The 17,373-nt window shown below is 39.0% G+C and overlaps 1 protein-coding gene across 1 annotated transcript in view; it reads left to right on the forward strand.

The window, feature by feature from the left end:
* Positions 1-17,373, forward strand: part of col14a1a (collagen, type XIV, alpha 1a) — a gene marked incomplete at its 5' end in the record, with an annotated part of 111,230 nt that overhangs the window by 66,730 nt on the left and 27,127 nt on the right. The window contains 9 exons of the mRNA XM_079227028.1: positions 27-170; positions 463-627; positions 772-810; positions 1,018-1,156; positions 4,453-4,595; positions 6,534-6,643; positions 13,001-13,159; positions 15,406-15,483; positions 15,983-16,069. Of these exons, the coding sequence (XP_079083154.1) occupies positions 27-170; positions 463-627; positions 772-810; positions 1,018-1,156; positions 4,453-4,595; positions 6,534-6,643; positions 13,001-13,159; positions 15,406-15,483; positions 15,983-16,069 (1,064 nt within the window). The remainder of the gene's footprint in view (positions 1-26; positions 171-462; positions 628-771; positions 811-1,017; positions 1,157-4,452; positions 4,596-6,533; positions 6,644-13,000; positions 13,160-15,405; positions 15,484-15,982; positions 16,070-17,373) is intronic.

Consider the following 17,373-nt stretch of genomic DNA (forward strand, 5'->3'; position numbering starts at 1 on the left):
AAGAGGTTTCCTTTTGTCTTCATCAGGTCGGGCCATCAAACATGTGAAGGACTCTATTTTCACCTCAGAAGCTGGAGCTCGAAGGGGCGTTCCTAAAGTCCTGGTTGTTCTCACGGATGGACGTTCCCAAGATGATGTCAACAAAGTGTCCAAGGAGATGCAGGTGGATGGTGGGTTTTTTATGAACCAAAAAGTTATGACAAAAATTGACAATTGATGTTCAGTATGTGAGTCATTGTGTGTTGGTAAGTACAGAAAAGCTGGAGGACAGATTCTCCATTCACCCTCTCAATTATTGGATGCTTTATGTACTGTATGTCCCATTTCGCTGTTATAGGATATCAGACTCTTTAACCGTTGGTTTGGAACCAATAACCCCAACAATGTGTTACATTACTCCACTTAATCCTTTCCACTCACTTTCAACTTGTAATGAATTCTCTTGTTTAACTCCATTCTCAGGCTATATCATCTTTGCCATTGGCTTTGCGGACGCTGACTACGGGGAGCTGGTGAATATCGCCAGCAAGCCCAGCGATAGACACGTCTTCTTTGTGGACGATTTGGATGCCGTGAAGAAAATAGAAGAACAGCTCATTACTTTTGTCTGTGAGGCTGCAACCGCCAGTGAGTAATACCCCTTTGTGTTTAAAACAGAGAGAGGGAAAGACACCAGGAGGAAATAATAATTCAGAAAAGTCACAGTCCTTGTTGGTTCAGAGACATCGAGAGAATGAAAATATTAAGGATGAACTCTTTACTGTCTTTCAGCTTGTCCATCTGTTTTAATGAGCGGTAACACAATGGCAGGTAAGGAAACATCCACTGTACAAACAGGTCCAATTAGTGTGTTAAATCTTTTAAAAAAAGCAAATTATGATGATGGTAATAACAATGTCGGTGCGCGCTGTGGTCGGGGTAATGATTGTCATTAAATTGATCACATAGTGAAGGAGGAGGAGGAGGAGGACACTGATAAGGATGAGGATAAAGGAAGTGACATTTTGTCTGGCACAGGTTTCCATATGATGGAGAAGTTTGGCCTCGTAGAGAAGGAGTACAGCACCATACCTGGAGTTTCTCTGGAGCCGGGTTCATTCAACAGTTTCCCCTGCTACAGGTTACACCGTGACGCCCTGGTGTCACAGCCCACCAAGTGAGTATGTTCACTCTAAGGGGGAGAAATCACGCTTTACAGTTCACTGTTTACAAAAGCAGTGCTTGGATCGTTTTTTAGAAATTCGGTTTCAGTTGACAGGCAAAATAATTGTGCATCATAGCTGTCATCTGATAATGAGAGGGGTTTCCCCGGGTTTCTGTCCTTGAATACACCTGCATCCTCTCGCCTCCTACTCTTCATAGTGTGTTCTGTTATAGCTCAACACAACATGTTGGAGGAGTGTAATCTACAAGATACATCACAATAACATATTGTACTTATTCTCTGGACAACGTCACAATGTTTGCTAGTATCAACATTATTTAGATTTTTTTTTTTACATGCATTTCAGGAGCCTTGCCTGTGAACGATATGGGATACTAATACTGATAATGCATTTATTTGTATAGCACCTTTTAAAAACAGAGTTTACAAAGGGCTTTGACAGTCAAAGCAGCAAAAGCAAGGCAGAAAGCTCAACAGTGAGGCCCAACAAAGACAAACTGAGGAAAGAGTGAAACCCTGAAAAACAGTTCAATAGATGAAACAGTAAAACCAATCGATACGATAAAGATAAATAAATAAAATAATTCAGTCAAATCAACAATAAAATAGCAGTAAAGCGACGACTTCACATAAAAGCAAGTCTGTAAAAATGGGTTTCGATGGATGGATGGATATATACTTTATTCATCCCCAAGGGGAAATTTGTTGTTGAAGTAGCAGCTTACAGACACAAAAATAAAAAACACAGGGATGAAAGATATATATATATATATATATATATATATATATATATATATATATATATAGCGCAGAGAGTATTAATTTAGGAAATTCAATTTAAACAATAGAGAAAGTGCAAAAATGCAAAAGAGATTACACATTTTGCGAGCCCTATCTCCTCATTTCAAATGCCCATATGATGATGTCATTATATGGGTATTTAACACAATCAGTTAAATTTATATACACAAAAAGTACCTACATTATTTATATAATTATTTTATTATTGGGCCTGTAGGAAGGAGTTGCGCTTGGACAGAAATTGTAACCCAGATGTGCGGTGGGAAATAATAAATAAAAAAGCATATCTCACTTTTGGATTGTTGAACATTTAATTTGATCATCGATTTGTTGATCCAGATCAATGTATCATTACCCCCATACAATTCAGCTGTTCTCATTGATGTATCTTTCTTTTATCTGTACTCATGAACTCATGAATGCATCTTGTTCACCAAAGCTAACAGTAATCCCAAAGCATCTAAGAAACAATGGATCAAGTCACAATCACAAACTCGCCTCACATCAAAGGGACAGCAGACAGTTGAAGGAGACGGTTTTGTTCAGTGACTCTTTTATTTGTTCAAGTGCCATTGAGATCAACATCGCTTCCGCAAGAGACAGAAGAGAACAAATAACAAACACGCAAGGTTATAAGTACGATGATTCAGTCTCACGAAAGAAACATCACGACACACAGACACAATTAGTGATAATTCACAAATATAAGCAAAAATATCTGCATGTTTAGTTGTCATCATCCTTTACACAGCTTCCCTCTCTGGCATTAAAGGCATGCATAGAAATATACTGTACATAGAATCTACAAAGACATTTATTTTTTACAGTGCATGCTAAATCCAGTTGACTCCCAAACGTTTCCTGTGTGTTTCATGAAGTTACTTTGATCCTTCTCCACTGTTTATCCACCTACAGTATGTTTGCTTGCTAAGTGACCCTCCCTACTAGCCCCGGACATGGGGAGTGGTGATTGTCAGCGGGACACAAACACCAAAGGACTTTGACTTATCGGCCAGAAGTACACACACAGTCCTAGAATATACAGTCCAGCCAATGGAAATTACTTTAAATTGTGCCTTCATCTCTGTTTGGATTATATTTCAGGACACACATGTTAAGGTGCCACTCGTAGCACCTGGGCTGTATTATACTTGCAAGTCATTGTCAAAAGGTGATCTTAAAGATTGTAGAATTTGAGCTATTCTCAATAATACAATGCTATTTAAGCAAAACTGTAACTGCCAGACTCTAAATGACAAATATATCTAATAAATTAATGTAAATACACATATTTTTCAAAGTTTACAGAGAATGCAGCATTTTTTTTTATCGTGGAATTTCTGCAATAAAACATAATTGACTAAAAGCCCAGAGCAGAGGCAGATTATTACGGTAACATATTATTAAACAGGCAGTAATCCCTGTAATTCCTACTGCCAATCAACACAAAAAGCCAATTGGCAATTTCAGATCATTCTGTTTCAAGGCCAAAAAACTCAATTATAGAATGTTTTTCTAACATTATCCCTCCATGCAAAAATTGCATCTCTGGTTTCACACACACATATTGTCATAGCATTTCACCAAGTACTGCGAGGTTCTACATTAGACACGCAAAGCAAAACACGTAGATTATTACACTAATGAATATTTACTGCGCATGTAAGGCTATGTAGTTTCCCATGGAACCAACTTTTTGTATGCGTGTTCTGACCAGAGCAACAGAGAAACAGCCCCACTAATAAAGTCAGGCTACGTATGATTGATGGTCTGCTATCCACATAAGAAAAGACATTGCAGACATAAATTATATCATTTTCATTGCGTATACAGGACACCTTTAAGACCTATTATAGTGTTTTGTCTGATTAAACCCTGCCCAATTAGTAAGTATCAGTAAAATATTAAAGATGCTACAGACATATTTTTTTCCTGCCATCTAAATGGGTTCCAAATCACAGATTTAGACTATGGCCACAAGTAATTAAGAGGAGAAAATGTCATTGAGATGCTTGCATGTGCAGCTTAGAGGTGTTAATATTTACCCAGCACTTATACCACAGGGATATATTCAAGTATAAAACTATACATACAACACTTAAAGGGAGCATTCAATGACTTCAAATATACTCCCGTAAAGTCTTTCTTTCGCTGTTTTTTCTTCTTCTTCCCTTTATCTTCCTGCTATGTGATTGTTCAGTTTGTGAAAAGTGACATTGAAGAGCCCTCTGAAAAGTTCAAGCTGAGACAATTTTAACCTGAAGTGCTCGAAGGCAGCTGCACAAAAAGGGCTCGGCTCTGAGATCAAAAAGAGGCTGGCACTCGAAGACAGTCGAAAGCAGCCAAAGCACTCTAAAAGCATTTCACAAGAGCTGAAGAGAGACAATGGCACTACATGCCTTTAGGGCATAGCTATGCTCACTATCTTTGTGCGTGTGTGTGCGTGTGTGTGCGTGTGTTTGCCTGTTCTCTAATGTCCGTACCAGGTACCTTCATCCTGAAGGTTTACCCTCTGACTACACCATTTCTATGATGCTACGCCTACTTCCTGAGACTCCGCAGGAGCCCTTTGCATTGTGGGAAATCCTCGACAAGGACAACGAGCCATTGGTCGGACTAATCCTGGACAGTAAGTTTCAAGCACTTGTGTTGTTGCTCATCTTTTCTTTGTCTTTCCTGCATCATAAAAATACACAGTAAACGTGTGCTGAAGCTCCCGCAGTCACAATGCCTCAGAATAATCTGAGAGTAGAATGCTGCAGATTTTAGAACTAGGGCTGGAGCGAAATCAATACCAATATAATATACCTTTAAATGAGAAAAGGTTTCATCTTACCTTTTGTTTCTTCAATCATTGATGAGAGGCCTCCCTTACTTACTTACACCGTCAGTCTGGGATAGCTTCTTGACCTCAAACCTAGAGGTGCTGATCCTTGTGTGCTTTAGACTTTGTGAATGGAGATCACAATTTCAAAGTCAGTGTTTTTAAAGCCAAAGTAGGCGGGATGAAAGTGTCAAAAGATTGACCATGGTGCAGTGGCTGCGTTTGATCCGGCTGTGATAAGAGAAGTTCCAGAAATACTGCTCACTGTGTGAACACACCCCAGGCGTCAAACTTTAGAGGTGTTTCAGACACTGACTTGGAGGAGACCCAGGGCAGACTCCTGACCTGCCGCGGAGATTATACTACCAGCTGGGATGGATGATCTTGGGATCCCCAGGAGTAGCTGGAGGAAGTTACAGGGGAAAAGTAATTTTGTTTTGCTCTACTTTTCTAGTTGAGCTCGATACAGCGAAGTAAATTGGGTATATAGTATATTTGGCAGTTCAGAAGAATCCTGAGCTTGTGGATAAGTGTTTCCTGGGCTGAAATTTAAGACAAAAGCAAGAAACGGGTCGACAATGGCATAGCACACACGACCGTTAACAGTATATTGGTCCAAAAGTTTGAGATAAGCTTACAGTATTCTAACAAAGGTTTTACCACCATTATAAGTACTTTTTATTTTCCATGTCAAAGATTATACAGCAACAACGTAATCAGCATGCTTACCTGATCATCTCTATGCAGGGATTTTTCTGCTTTTCATATTTTATTTTACAGAGAAACAAACATATTGTGACAATCTCAAAGATTCTTTTTGCCACAATACATCACACATCGCATATATTATTAGAATAATAGGGAGGATTGTAAAGTCTTGGAACAACAAAATACAATAAGAACGTGATGCAAAATAATTTTGTTTGGCAAAATATAAATGACAGGGATTTTAATGTCTATATCACAATGAAATGTAATTATTTTATTCATCAGTCAAAAATGACATCTGAAGAGGTTTGTATTTTTTCATTGGTCAAATTAAACTTAATTTTTTGATTATAGACAAATGGCAGAGAAGCACAAAGATGAAGTTGTTTCCTGCTAATATTGTCCAGCATGTACTTCACTGTTTTGATAAACCGTATCTTTATTGACGTCTAATAACCGGAGACAGAGATAATAGTGGATACGAAGCAAGTTTCAAATTGATAATACAAATCGTTATATTCTGTAGATATTCTTCATTTCCTTATTCTTATGTCTACGACAGTTCAGGTTGTACGAGGTCAGTTTAAAAAATACTGTCTGGGAGAAACGTTCCTCAAGGTTCCACGCTTTGCACTACAACACCCACATATGTTGTCAGTATATTGACATTAGGGAAGCAGACTGGTCGTCCCAGCCTTGTGAGAAAAGATGAGGAGACGATTCTCCTCCTTCTAGACGGGTTAGATGACGGAAAACCGTGTATTAATGAGCCGAACCTCCGGCCGTTCGGGGAGTTTTTTGGACGGTCAACCTGCGTGTTGACTGGACGACTCCCTGCTATCAAGATTGCAGCGCTTGTTACTTTGTTTGTGATCAAGGAAAATAAATTCACAGAACGAGAGAAGTTGTTTGGCGAAGTTCTTCCGGCGGCTACACCAGGCATCCAATAATTATTACGAGCTAACAGACTTGACGTGAACCTTTTTGATCAACCTTTTCTATCTTCCCTCATCACCTTCTCTGTCTCCCCCACAGACGATGGAAAGACCTTGACGTTCCTCAACTATGACTACAAAGGAGACTTCCAGACCGTCACTTTTGAAGGATCTGAAATAAAAAAGATCTTCCATGGCAGCTTCCACAAGGTTCGTCTTCACTATATGTGTGCTAAAAATGACTGGAATGATAAAACAGAATAGTAATTTATAAAGGGAAAAATCATTTTCTGCTAATGTGCTTCTTTTGTATCATATTATTCTAAGGTTTTGAGGTTATGATCGGATTATGTAAGCAGTTATAAAGAAACCAATGTCCAGTCTGTGCTACTGGGTTGTCAAAGTCCATTAGAACGTGAACCCCATGAACTCCAATCATTTGATTTTATTAAAGAGATCTGTGTGATGTTGCTCAGAGAGCCGGCTCCACAGTGGCTGTGCCGGTTTGCATTGCATAGCAGGCTCACAATGACAAACCGTCACCACAATATTTAGGTGCTAGTTTTTCGCACAAATGTTGAGCAGAAAAGAGAAAAGGAAGATCGACTGTGTTTTGATGTGTTTGAAGTGGTGTAGCGTGTTGGGTGGTTTTTTTCTTGGACTTTTTTCCCTTGACCTTTCAACACCACTGTGATGAGTGTGTGCAGGTGATGATAGCCCTCCTCCCCCTTCTGTCTCTACTTGCGCTCTACTGCTTTTTCCACAACCATTTGTTTAACTAGTGAAGTGTGAGTGGAACTGCAGATTTCATCACCTTTTAAGAAGTTATACTGGACGTTTGTCATTATTTATGACATTTGACATTACAAAAACCAGAAGCGAATGATCCAAGAGCCCTTTTGCAAAAGCAATGGCACATTCATTGCTTGACTATAACACCTCCAACAAAATACACAAGACCAGGTTTTGATTGCTAAAAGGAATGTTTGCATCTAACAGACATCATTAGAAAAGGCAACCATCTGTGGCAGGTGTGGTATATTAGTTTCTATGATTTTCTCTGATGACCTCAGACTGGACCACCAGAGAAGGTATTAGTTTGTCCTCCCAACTGATTATCTGACAAAGACATTTCATATTTCCTTCAATCACTGGGATTCTATTCAAATGTGTATAAATTGTGTTGTGTCAAATTAGTCGGCCTGAATAGAAAAGACACATTTCTATGACATTCACTCAATACAAGACAATTTTCAGCTCATTTGAGACGAGAAAGAGTTCAGCGAAAAGATAAATTATGGAGTAAATAAGGATGCAAATGCCTCAACTGAATAAATAATGACATTGGTTTGGCCTCAGCAGGCCGAGTAAATGACAAATTCACATTGCAAAACACTTTGGCTGAAACAAAATAATAATAACAACTTAACACGCTGAATAATAATCAGTGCACTTTGAACTAACCACATTGTTCAGGAGGTGTATGGCGGATGGAAATGGACATTGACATGTATTATTGCTTCGTCACAATTTGAATAACATGCGTTTAACGTGACAAATCAATAGAAACATAAGATGAAAAAGAACGGGGTCCAGACAAAGTCTATAAAGACAATATTTCTCTCGCTGTTGTTTCTTGGAACTTTTGCCAAAAACAAATCAACAGCAGCCCGCCAACTCTCTGTCTTTCTGTATCTCAGTTCCCAAAATGTCAGAGAGTAGCTGTCTATCATTCTCTGTTCTTTTTTGAACGTCTTCATTGTTTTCTGTCTTTTCCCGCTTGAGAACATGACAATGTTGAGAGAGAGAGAGAGAGAGAGAACGCATGCAGGAGACTGCCTGGCCAGAGGATTCGCCTCCTCTTCGACAGAATGACAAGTGAACAAGAGGAGCGTCCGTGTGCGTGTGCATGTTCGTGTGTCAGTCATAAAGGGATTTCCATATGAAGACGCCTTGTGCGAGAGCAGGAATACCCAGCAGGATCTGTCGCTGCTCAGCAAAGCACACAGACACACAAACGGAGAGAAACACAGAAAACACAAACAGGTGAGAAAGAAGAGAAGAGGAAGAAATTGGGATGACAGTGAGCTTGTGACACAAAGAGAAAGAGACAAAAAGACAGAGACAAACATAGACATAGAAAGAAGAAGTGAACGTAGTCTTCAGTACAACTCACATATTGCTTTAGAGACATATTATACTCCACAAGTGTATAGACACTATCTCCAAAAATGATTAAATGGCTCACATAAAAATATTAGAGAGCACTTAAAGCTGTCCTTGTGCACTGTAAAATTTACACTCAGGACATTTGCACCAGTGCTTCTTGAGCTTTCTAGCGTGCCGTATTCCCCAATATTTCACGGAGTTAAACAGCTTGTTAATTGATCATAATAAAGATGTTTCCATAAATGTTGGTAGCTTCTCGGAAAGTAGAAGAAGTGATAATGGAGAAACAAGAGCAGCGATTATAAATCAATGTGTTGTGTATGTTGGCGGAACAGATTTGGGATGAATGAAGCTGTGTTTATTTGTAAAAGAGAAAGAAAGGAGGACATGGTGCAATGTGGCTGGATCTGTTTTCATGACGATTAACAGCTTGATGATGAATCCAGATAGATGCACACACTGCAAAGGGAAATATGTGCCTTTGGAAAATTGTAATGTTTACTGTAAGTTGCTTTTCAAATGTTGTGTTTGAGCTTGTTTGCATACAACTGCAGGCCTACAGTATGTTTTTATGATAGGGTAAAGTCAAATAATTGTGTCCAGTCTATTTGGATTTGGGCTTTACAAGACTGATTAAGTGTGAGGAATTAGACAGTGGAAAAATAGTGAAGAAAAATAGTGAATCACTGGAAGGGAAATGCTGTGGTATGGCGTGTAACGACGGCCCCGAGGCTGGAATCAAACCTGGAAACATTGGGGTTATATGGCACTGGAACCGCTCCACTAACAAGGTGCTCTGTTTACAGGGACACTTTGAAGAAGGCAGTTCATGAATGGCAAGACTCAAACACACCTGAACTATTTTGATTATTGAAAATCAAGTATATTTTTAACCGGCATCTGGAAGGAGAGCATTAGTGCCACATACACTAGAATGTCTGAATCAAGACCCGGTACTATCATTGTATATATATTCGTCAGAATAACCTGGGAAAAAAAGAAATAGTTCAGAACTACTATCTTTCAAAGCAACAATAACGGAAAGAAAAATATGTTTTTCGGGGCATAGATATAGAGCAAACCATATTTCTATTGTGACGTGAAAAGAAAAAGCATATGACGACTGCCAAGTTAGTCATTAACACTGTCAAATGTCTCCAGCTGGGATGAAGCATTTGTTTACATTTTCTTTTTTTTCTCTCACACTTAACAAAACATCTGTGCTTAAAGGGCCAGTGTGAAAGATGTGTTGGCATCGAGCAGCGTGGGTGCGGATTGCAACAAGCTGAATACCGCTCTCTTCTCGCTCATCCCTTTCCAAGACTGCGGCATAGCGTGAGCTGCCAAGTGTAAAACTGTGGTAACGGCAGAAAAAAACTATCTATGTCTACAAGTTAAAAGCGCAGTTCGTGGATTATTAGTTTGACAGTTTTATCCTTTGAATTTAAAGCAGCATTTTAGGGTGGATCGTGCAAATATTGCTGACCAGAAGAAAAAAAATGAAGTGAGAAAACTGTAAATGGTTGAAACATACAGTACATGTACCATGACACAGGCAGCCCTTCACATATACGCACACTCTCACACTCTTTGAGGCATCCATGCACATTTTTAAGTGCAGGTCGATGACTGCTGAGTGAACAGAAATGCTGATGGCTTCATTTACTTCAGCCCACATTATCTCTCACAGCATGTTTAAAAACTGCCATAACAATTTAGGTGTGTGTGTGTGTGTGTCTGCGTGCCAATTTTCCAGTTCCATCATTATATCAGAGACACTTCTTTACTTTGTGTTTATAAGTTACCGAGAGGCACGATAATGTGAATATGTTGATTCTAGAACTCATTTCTTAATGTTTCTCCCCAGTTTCTTTCACTTCTTCAACTCTCTTCTGCACTTCTCTTCTTTCCTTACCTATTATTTCATATTTCATTGTAAGGATGATGTTCCTTTGAACACTTTACTTTATAAAGCTCTTTCATTCAAACTTTATTGCTCTTTCATCTCTTGGAATCTGCCATAGAATGGTGCATTCAAACATTATTGTTTTCATCTTCTTATGACTTCTGTGTTGAGTCATAAATATGCCCAGACCATAAAACTAACTTTCTCAAACTTTGCGTGAGAAACATTATGTGGTTTTTCTTTCCTTGTTTTGATACTTATATTCAGAAAAGATGATGTTCTAGCGTGCAACAGAATTGTTTTTCGATATCCAAGATTATTACGAGTAATATGTGCAACATGACAAAGATAATGTCGCTCTGTCAGTGGTTTAGAAAATAAGTAATTTGTCTGAAAAATGAGAAGGTATAAGAATTCTGATGAGGGAAAAACAATGAAACATCTGCTGACAGAGAGAGAGACGCAAACAAAAAAGGTGCTTTATATTCAAAAAAGATTCTGTTGATGTGTCAGACAGCAGCAGCATTAGAAGATATTAGACTGTGTATGCTTGAGAGACTAATTCATCTTGCGTTGGCAGCACTATTACTTGTGGATGGGTCCTGTGGTTTCCAGCAGCCATATGACCTGCCAAGGGCAGCACAGTGAAAAACATTAGGCTACTGATATATATGTATTATACTATATATTTATTTATATATTTTATACTTTGACTTCGTATTTTTGTGGTCTTTTTTTGTTTGTTTTGTTGGACTTAACAGGAAGTCAGACATCCAGACTTTAGGAGATTAAAGGAGCAGTCTGATAGTTCGTAATGGAGGTTTATAGTGAAAGCAGTGTTTTAAGGTTGATTGATCAAATATTGCAGGTGGTGAGAAAACACATCGTGTTTGTTGTGAACTCTGACCCATAAAACTTAACTTAAGTCTCAAGTTTGAGGTTTGTCTCCTATCAGCCTCATCCAATGAGTCTCAGATGAACACAAACAGCAATAACAATTAGATTAGATTTAAACTCACTCATTTATGTTTGTGCTGATGTCAGAAGCCTATTCAAAAATGTAATTTAATTATGCATTAAACAACATTTTACTGTCCGGATCAATATTAAAAAGGATTATACATTTGACTTCCATTTGCTGTAAGCAGTTATTTAAAATATTAGCCATTAATTAGAGTAGGTGCACGCTCACCTGTGAGAATATAGCCCCCCCAAAAAAAATCGTTTTCTTAAAAGGATGTAGCATCTTTTCTCGTCTTAGCTGCAGTTTGCTGGCTTTTTCAGATTTCATATCTCCCAAGTGCGAGAACAGAGGAATGGTTCAATAGTCAATTTTCAACAATAAACTTCCTCCAGACTGAAAATAAATCTGAGTCACTGCTAAAGTAAATGGAGGAACCAGAGAGAGGGACTGCCATCTTTAACAAACACACACACACACACACACACACACACACACACACACACACACACACACAAACTTATTTGTTTATACACCTTAGGCAATTCCCTAGAACTTAACAACAACCACTAAATGCTCCAAAATACTGGCAGAATGCCCGTACCTGAGAGGATTTTCATCCTCTTTTATATTACACACACGCACGTGCGCATGCACGCGCACACACACACGTCATGTCTTGTGAAGTGTGCAAAATGGAGGATGAGGACAGAAAGTCATTATAAAGCAGCCGTCCAAGGAATGGGCCCTGACACTTTAATATGAACTTTGTCTAACTTCACATTAGCTGCACCTCGTTACTGTCTGCGAACGAGAGGTGTGTGTGTGTGTGTGTGTGTGTGTGTGTGTGTGTGTGTGTGTGTGTGTGTGCTGCACTCCTGCTTGCATGTTCCTATAACATGCAGTGCATGCATATTTTTATTGAGGATCTGAAAGAGTGATACAAAACCTCCCATAATGTTGAAACACAGGTGCTGACAGTCTGTTTTAGTACCATCCTTCACCAGAAAGCAGCTCCCTCTTTGCTCATTAACCATGTGACCAGTTGTATTTCACGGTTCACGGCTCTGGCAGTGGTTTCCTCTAAGAAGAAGGCCGTTTGAGCTCACTGGCACTCTGACTGGAAGAGGCCAATATATATGCTTAGATGCTTTTAACCTGCATTCATAAAAATCCCACTCAACCCGTTTTTATTGTTATTAGTCAGTAAAAAGGTGGCCCGTAAACAGAAGTAATCACAGATACAAGACCTGTGAAAATGCTGCACTTAGAATGATGAAACAACTCTGTTGTATTGACTCTATTCAGTTGTTCTGGTACTTATTTAAGGCAATACTGATGGATAATACAGGGTAGACAAAGATTGACTATTGGGACAAAATACACACATCTGCATCTCTTTAAGCTGTTGCTGTTTTACCATAATCTCAAGCGTTTTGTGTCAAAACTCAAATTAGATACATTTTCACATCTAGCTGTAGTTTGGGAAATACTTCTATCTGATGCACCTTCTTCTCTCTCTTCCATGCAGCTCCATGTGACCGTCAGCAAGACGTCTGTGAAGGTGGTGTTAGATTGTTCCGTGGTTGGGGAGAAGTCCGTCAGTGCTGCTGGTAACATCACCACAGATGGAGTGGAGATCCTCGGAAGGATGATTCAGTCCAGAGGCAGACGGGACAACTCTGCTCCAGTCAGTATGATTTTTTGTCTGCATAATTATTAAGTGCACACTGAATGATTGCATACCTGTATATTAAGAGTTCCCACTGGTCATAGACATTTGATAGGTGTCCTCCACACTGGAAGCACAGTCCCAGTACAACCCCCCATGTTGTTGCATTACAACCTGGAATGAAAAGGGATTCTTATTTTATGGAAAGGATCTTTACAAAAATAATCAAAGTTGTTGAAGGGAAATGAAAAAAAACGGGTTTTCAGAAATTGAAAGGTGGTGCATGCATATGTTTTCACCCCCTTTGCTAGGAAGCCCCTAAAATAAGATCTGGTGCTACAGTGTCACATGATCAAAAATACAAGTAAATCAGATTTGGCAAGGCAGGCAAGGAGGACACCGATCAGAGAAGCAACAAAGACACCAAAAATAACCCTGAATGAGGTGGAACCCTCCACCACAGAGATTGGAGTATTTGTCCATAGCACCAGTTTAATATGTGCACTCCACAGAGCTGGGTTTTATGGAAGAGTGGCCAGAAAAAAAAACATTGCCTATGAAAAAAACAACAAAAAAACACATAGATATGGTGTAGACCAAAGTTAAAGAGAGAATAAATGAAATTCTGATAAAAATCAAATGTGGTTTTAAAGGGCCCCATGTGCATTGCTTACAATGATTAGTCAGCAAGGTAGGCGTGTCGACCATTGTGCCCTATGAAATAACCACTTATATCACAGAACATTTTAGTGAGTCTCTCAGGGGGAGTTTGTTTTATTTATTGCAAGTGGAAAATGTACAAAAGGTTTTACATATACTTTGTTGGCTGGCAGACCCACTCAAACACTCCTTGGCACATGCAGCCAGGGAACAGGGTGAGGTATCCTGGGCTTCTGGGAATACTGAGCGCTATTTGTAAATTTACACTTCTTAGCTGCTTCAAAAAAAAAATGCTGAGTTAAGACGTTTTTATTGCAAAAATATGTTGTATCCGTCATGTTTGGAAAGGTCTTAGCAGAAAGTAACCTTTTAGATAATTAAACCAATATTGTTGTTTTATCTGGCGCCAGTTTATTCTATTTTTCTGTCGGTACCTTCAGTTGTCCAGAAGGGAACTTCAGTTGAATAGTTCATTTGTTTTAGGCTCCACAACTTGTTATGTTTCCTATTGGACTCTTACTGTAAGATGGGAGTGTTGCGCCCGTTTCATGACAGCTGAGCTGAAGGATTTTCAGCTGGGGAGTGGATTTTCAGCGCTTTTAAGTAATAGAAATACTACATATAATCACCAGGAAAAGACTGTTTCACACGGGCTGCAGGACAGATCTTTATTCTTAAGGGATTAAAAACATTTGGTTCAAATATCATTTTATTCTTTTATTTCTTTTAGAGAAGACATTTGACAGAGATACGGTCGACTGGCTGTTTTTAAACTTGGGACTTCTGCACCTTTCTTAACTGAGGACAATGGGGGTGCTATCTCCACGTAAATTAATCTGAAACCTGACCAAACCTGGCAAAATATCTCCATACAGAAGTCATATCTTAGATTATAAATGTGTAACTGAAACAACCGCCCAGTTTTTCACTAGCTGACTAAGTCTCATCGAAGTCTGCAATCGCGTGCTTGTCCGTATGTATTTCACTTCCTATATCACAAGGTTTCACAGTCATTACCTCAAAGTAGGAGTTTTCCAGAGTTCAAGTTGTATCAGTGATGTATATGTGTGTAAGTTTGAAATAAATCCTTTGTTTGAGATTTGGGAAATCAAACATTTGGTTTCTGGGTAATTAGAAATGTAGATGCTGCTCTTCTACTGAAATGAATGAAAACAATATCTGTCAGCTGGCTGTCTCTTCAGTCGTGATGATACACTTTAAATTACACACAAGCCTATATAGCCGGCTCTGTAGTTTAATATTGGTGAAGCCTCCCTCACATTCTTTTTGTTTGTTGAAGCTCTCAGCCAGACTTCACACATCTCCCAGCACGTTTCAGCTGGTCATTAGAGCAGCCTGTCTCTCCTCTGTTTTCTTATCGACACAGAAACACCACGAAACCACATCATTACAAAATACCATGGTAATATTACACGTGTAATGTTTCCTCTGTTTTACTTCTGCATTTGTTTAATGTAACTGATAATATTTAGTTTGCAGTATAATTGGAATTGGTTGCTGTGTGTGTGTGTGTGTGTGTGTGTGTGTGTGTGTGTGTGTGTGTGTGTGTGTGTGTGTGTGTGTGTGTGTGTGTGTGTGTACAGTTCCAGCTCCAGATGTTTGACATCATCTGCAGCACATCCTGGGCCAGCAGAGATAAGTGTTGCGAGCTGCCGGCGTTGGTAAGAAATGCAACACATGCATGTACTCTCTCACACACTTTTAAACATGTTTTCACTGTCTCTCCTCTCTGAGGGTGCAGTATGTTATGCCTCTTGATATTACAGATGATTTGAGGGATACTTTTGGTTACAATCAAATTGCTTTATGATGAAACTAGAATTTAAGGCAAATTAAGTTTAATCTCTATGAATGGCGTTTAGCTCTGGCAATGAAATGCAGCCACTATTAGTGCATGTGTGTAATAATGTAATGTATGTGATACATATATCTACATATAAAAGACACACACATACTGTATATAATTGCACCAATTATCAATTAACACCACACAACATACAGATACACGGAGTCAGACCTTAATTAGATATCCGGGATCCATGAAAGCATTATTTTTTAGAAGCTTTTTTTGATTCAGAAAGGTCAGAAACATTTTTGGTTCAATGTTGTATTCAATGAATACAAACATTGTACACTCAATGCATTAATGTGTGTTTTCAGAGAGTTGAGGAGCAGTGCCCTTCCATGCCTCATGCCTGTACCTGCTCCCAGGACAGCAAAGGACCTCCAGGACCTTCCGGACCCCCTGTAAGTACCCACTCGTTCTATTATTCTGGTATTTATTCTTTCATTTAATAACTTATTCAGACACTTTTTTTACTCTATTTCTTGTGTGGAACTGCTCTATCTCTTTTATATCCTATTATCCATGGTATAGATACCTCAATGCATTCATTTTCTCATTCAGAGAATTAATGCATCAGTTATTCCCTTTGACTGTCTAGACTCTCATTAAAAACATAGTATTTAAGCCAGAAGTGTCTGTATGATCAATAGTGGTAGCGAGTCAGCCACGTAAATAAGTAAAAAAGCAAATTATTTTTGTAATCCAGCTCGGTTCAATCTTCTTCCCTCAAGGGGGAATTTGTTGTAAACTGATCTGCAGGTATACAACCACAGAAAACATAAAACCCAATTTATTCACACAATCTCAAAATACAAAATATGATAGCTGATAGTTGATGATAGACATTGACAAATATCAAATCTCTACCTGACCAGTGTCCACCTCCTCAAAGGCTCGCCATATCAAAAAGTTCAACTACATGTATCAGTGTATACACAATGCATGTATTATCCATACCCATTCAGTCCCGTGCCCATTTTCTTAATGTACTTTAATACAAATCTGTTGCCGTTTTCATTGGAGTGTCAGTAAGTGAGAGAGAAGGGATGAGCTCGGGGAGAAGCTTTATTCCTCTCACGCAGGTAAGACCTGATGGAGGCTGAGAGACGAGAGCAAGTAAATGAGCTCATTTACAGCCTGAGACTTTTGTCTATATTCTCCTTTTTTCTTTCTTTCTATCTTCCACTCTGCATTTTCCATTCCCTTTTCTCTTCTTTACCCCCGTCTCTATATCTCTTTCGTTTTCTCTCTTTTTCTTTCTTTTTCTCTTCGTCTCTGCCTCCACCCTCAGGGTAACTAAGGCGCGGGAGGGTTTGTGCATCAACACCAGTGTAGTTTGAGAAAGTCATTATATGGTGATTCCATTCATCACAGCCGATTACAATCCCCCCTATTGTCATCCCTGTCCGACGAGCCACATCCACTTACTCTTTTGTAAGGTTATGTCCACAGGCCACAGCCCTCCCTTCCGGTTTTATACCTCTTTTACATATTTGTCTCTTTCCTCGTTAACGTTTTAACTGTCTTTATACAGCAATTATGTCAGCTAAGCTATGAACAATGTGCCGACAAATCTTCCCTTATTTCTAATGCAAGTTACATCGGTTCAAGTATTGCATTTAAACTACCAGTAGTTGAGCTACGTTGAAGACATTGTCATGAAAGTTTATCTCATCTCGTCTTTAAACATGTTATCAGGGGAAAA

This window comes from Taurulus bubalis (assembly GCF_910589615.1).
Source record: "Taurulus bubalis genome assembly, chromosome: 12".
Classification (NCBI taxonomy): domain Eukaryota; kingdom Metazoa; phylum Chordata; class Actinopteri; order Perciformes; family Cottidae; genus Taurulus; species Taurulus bubalis.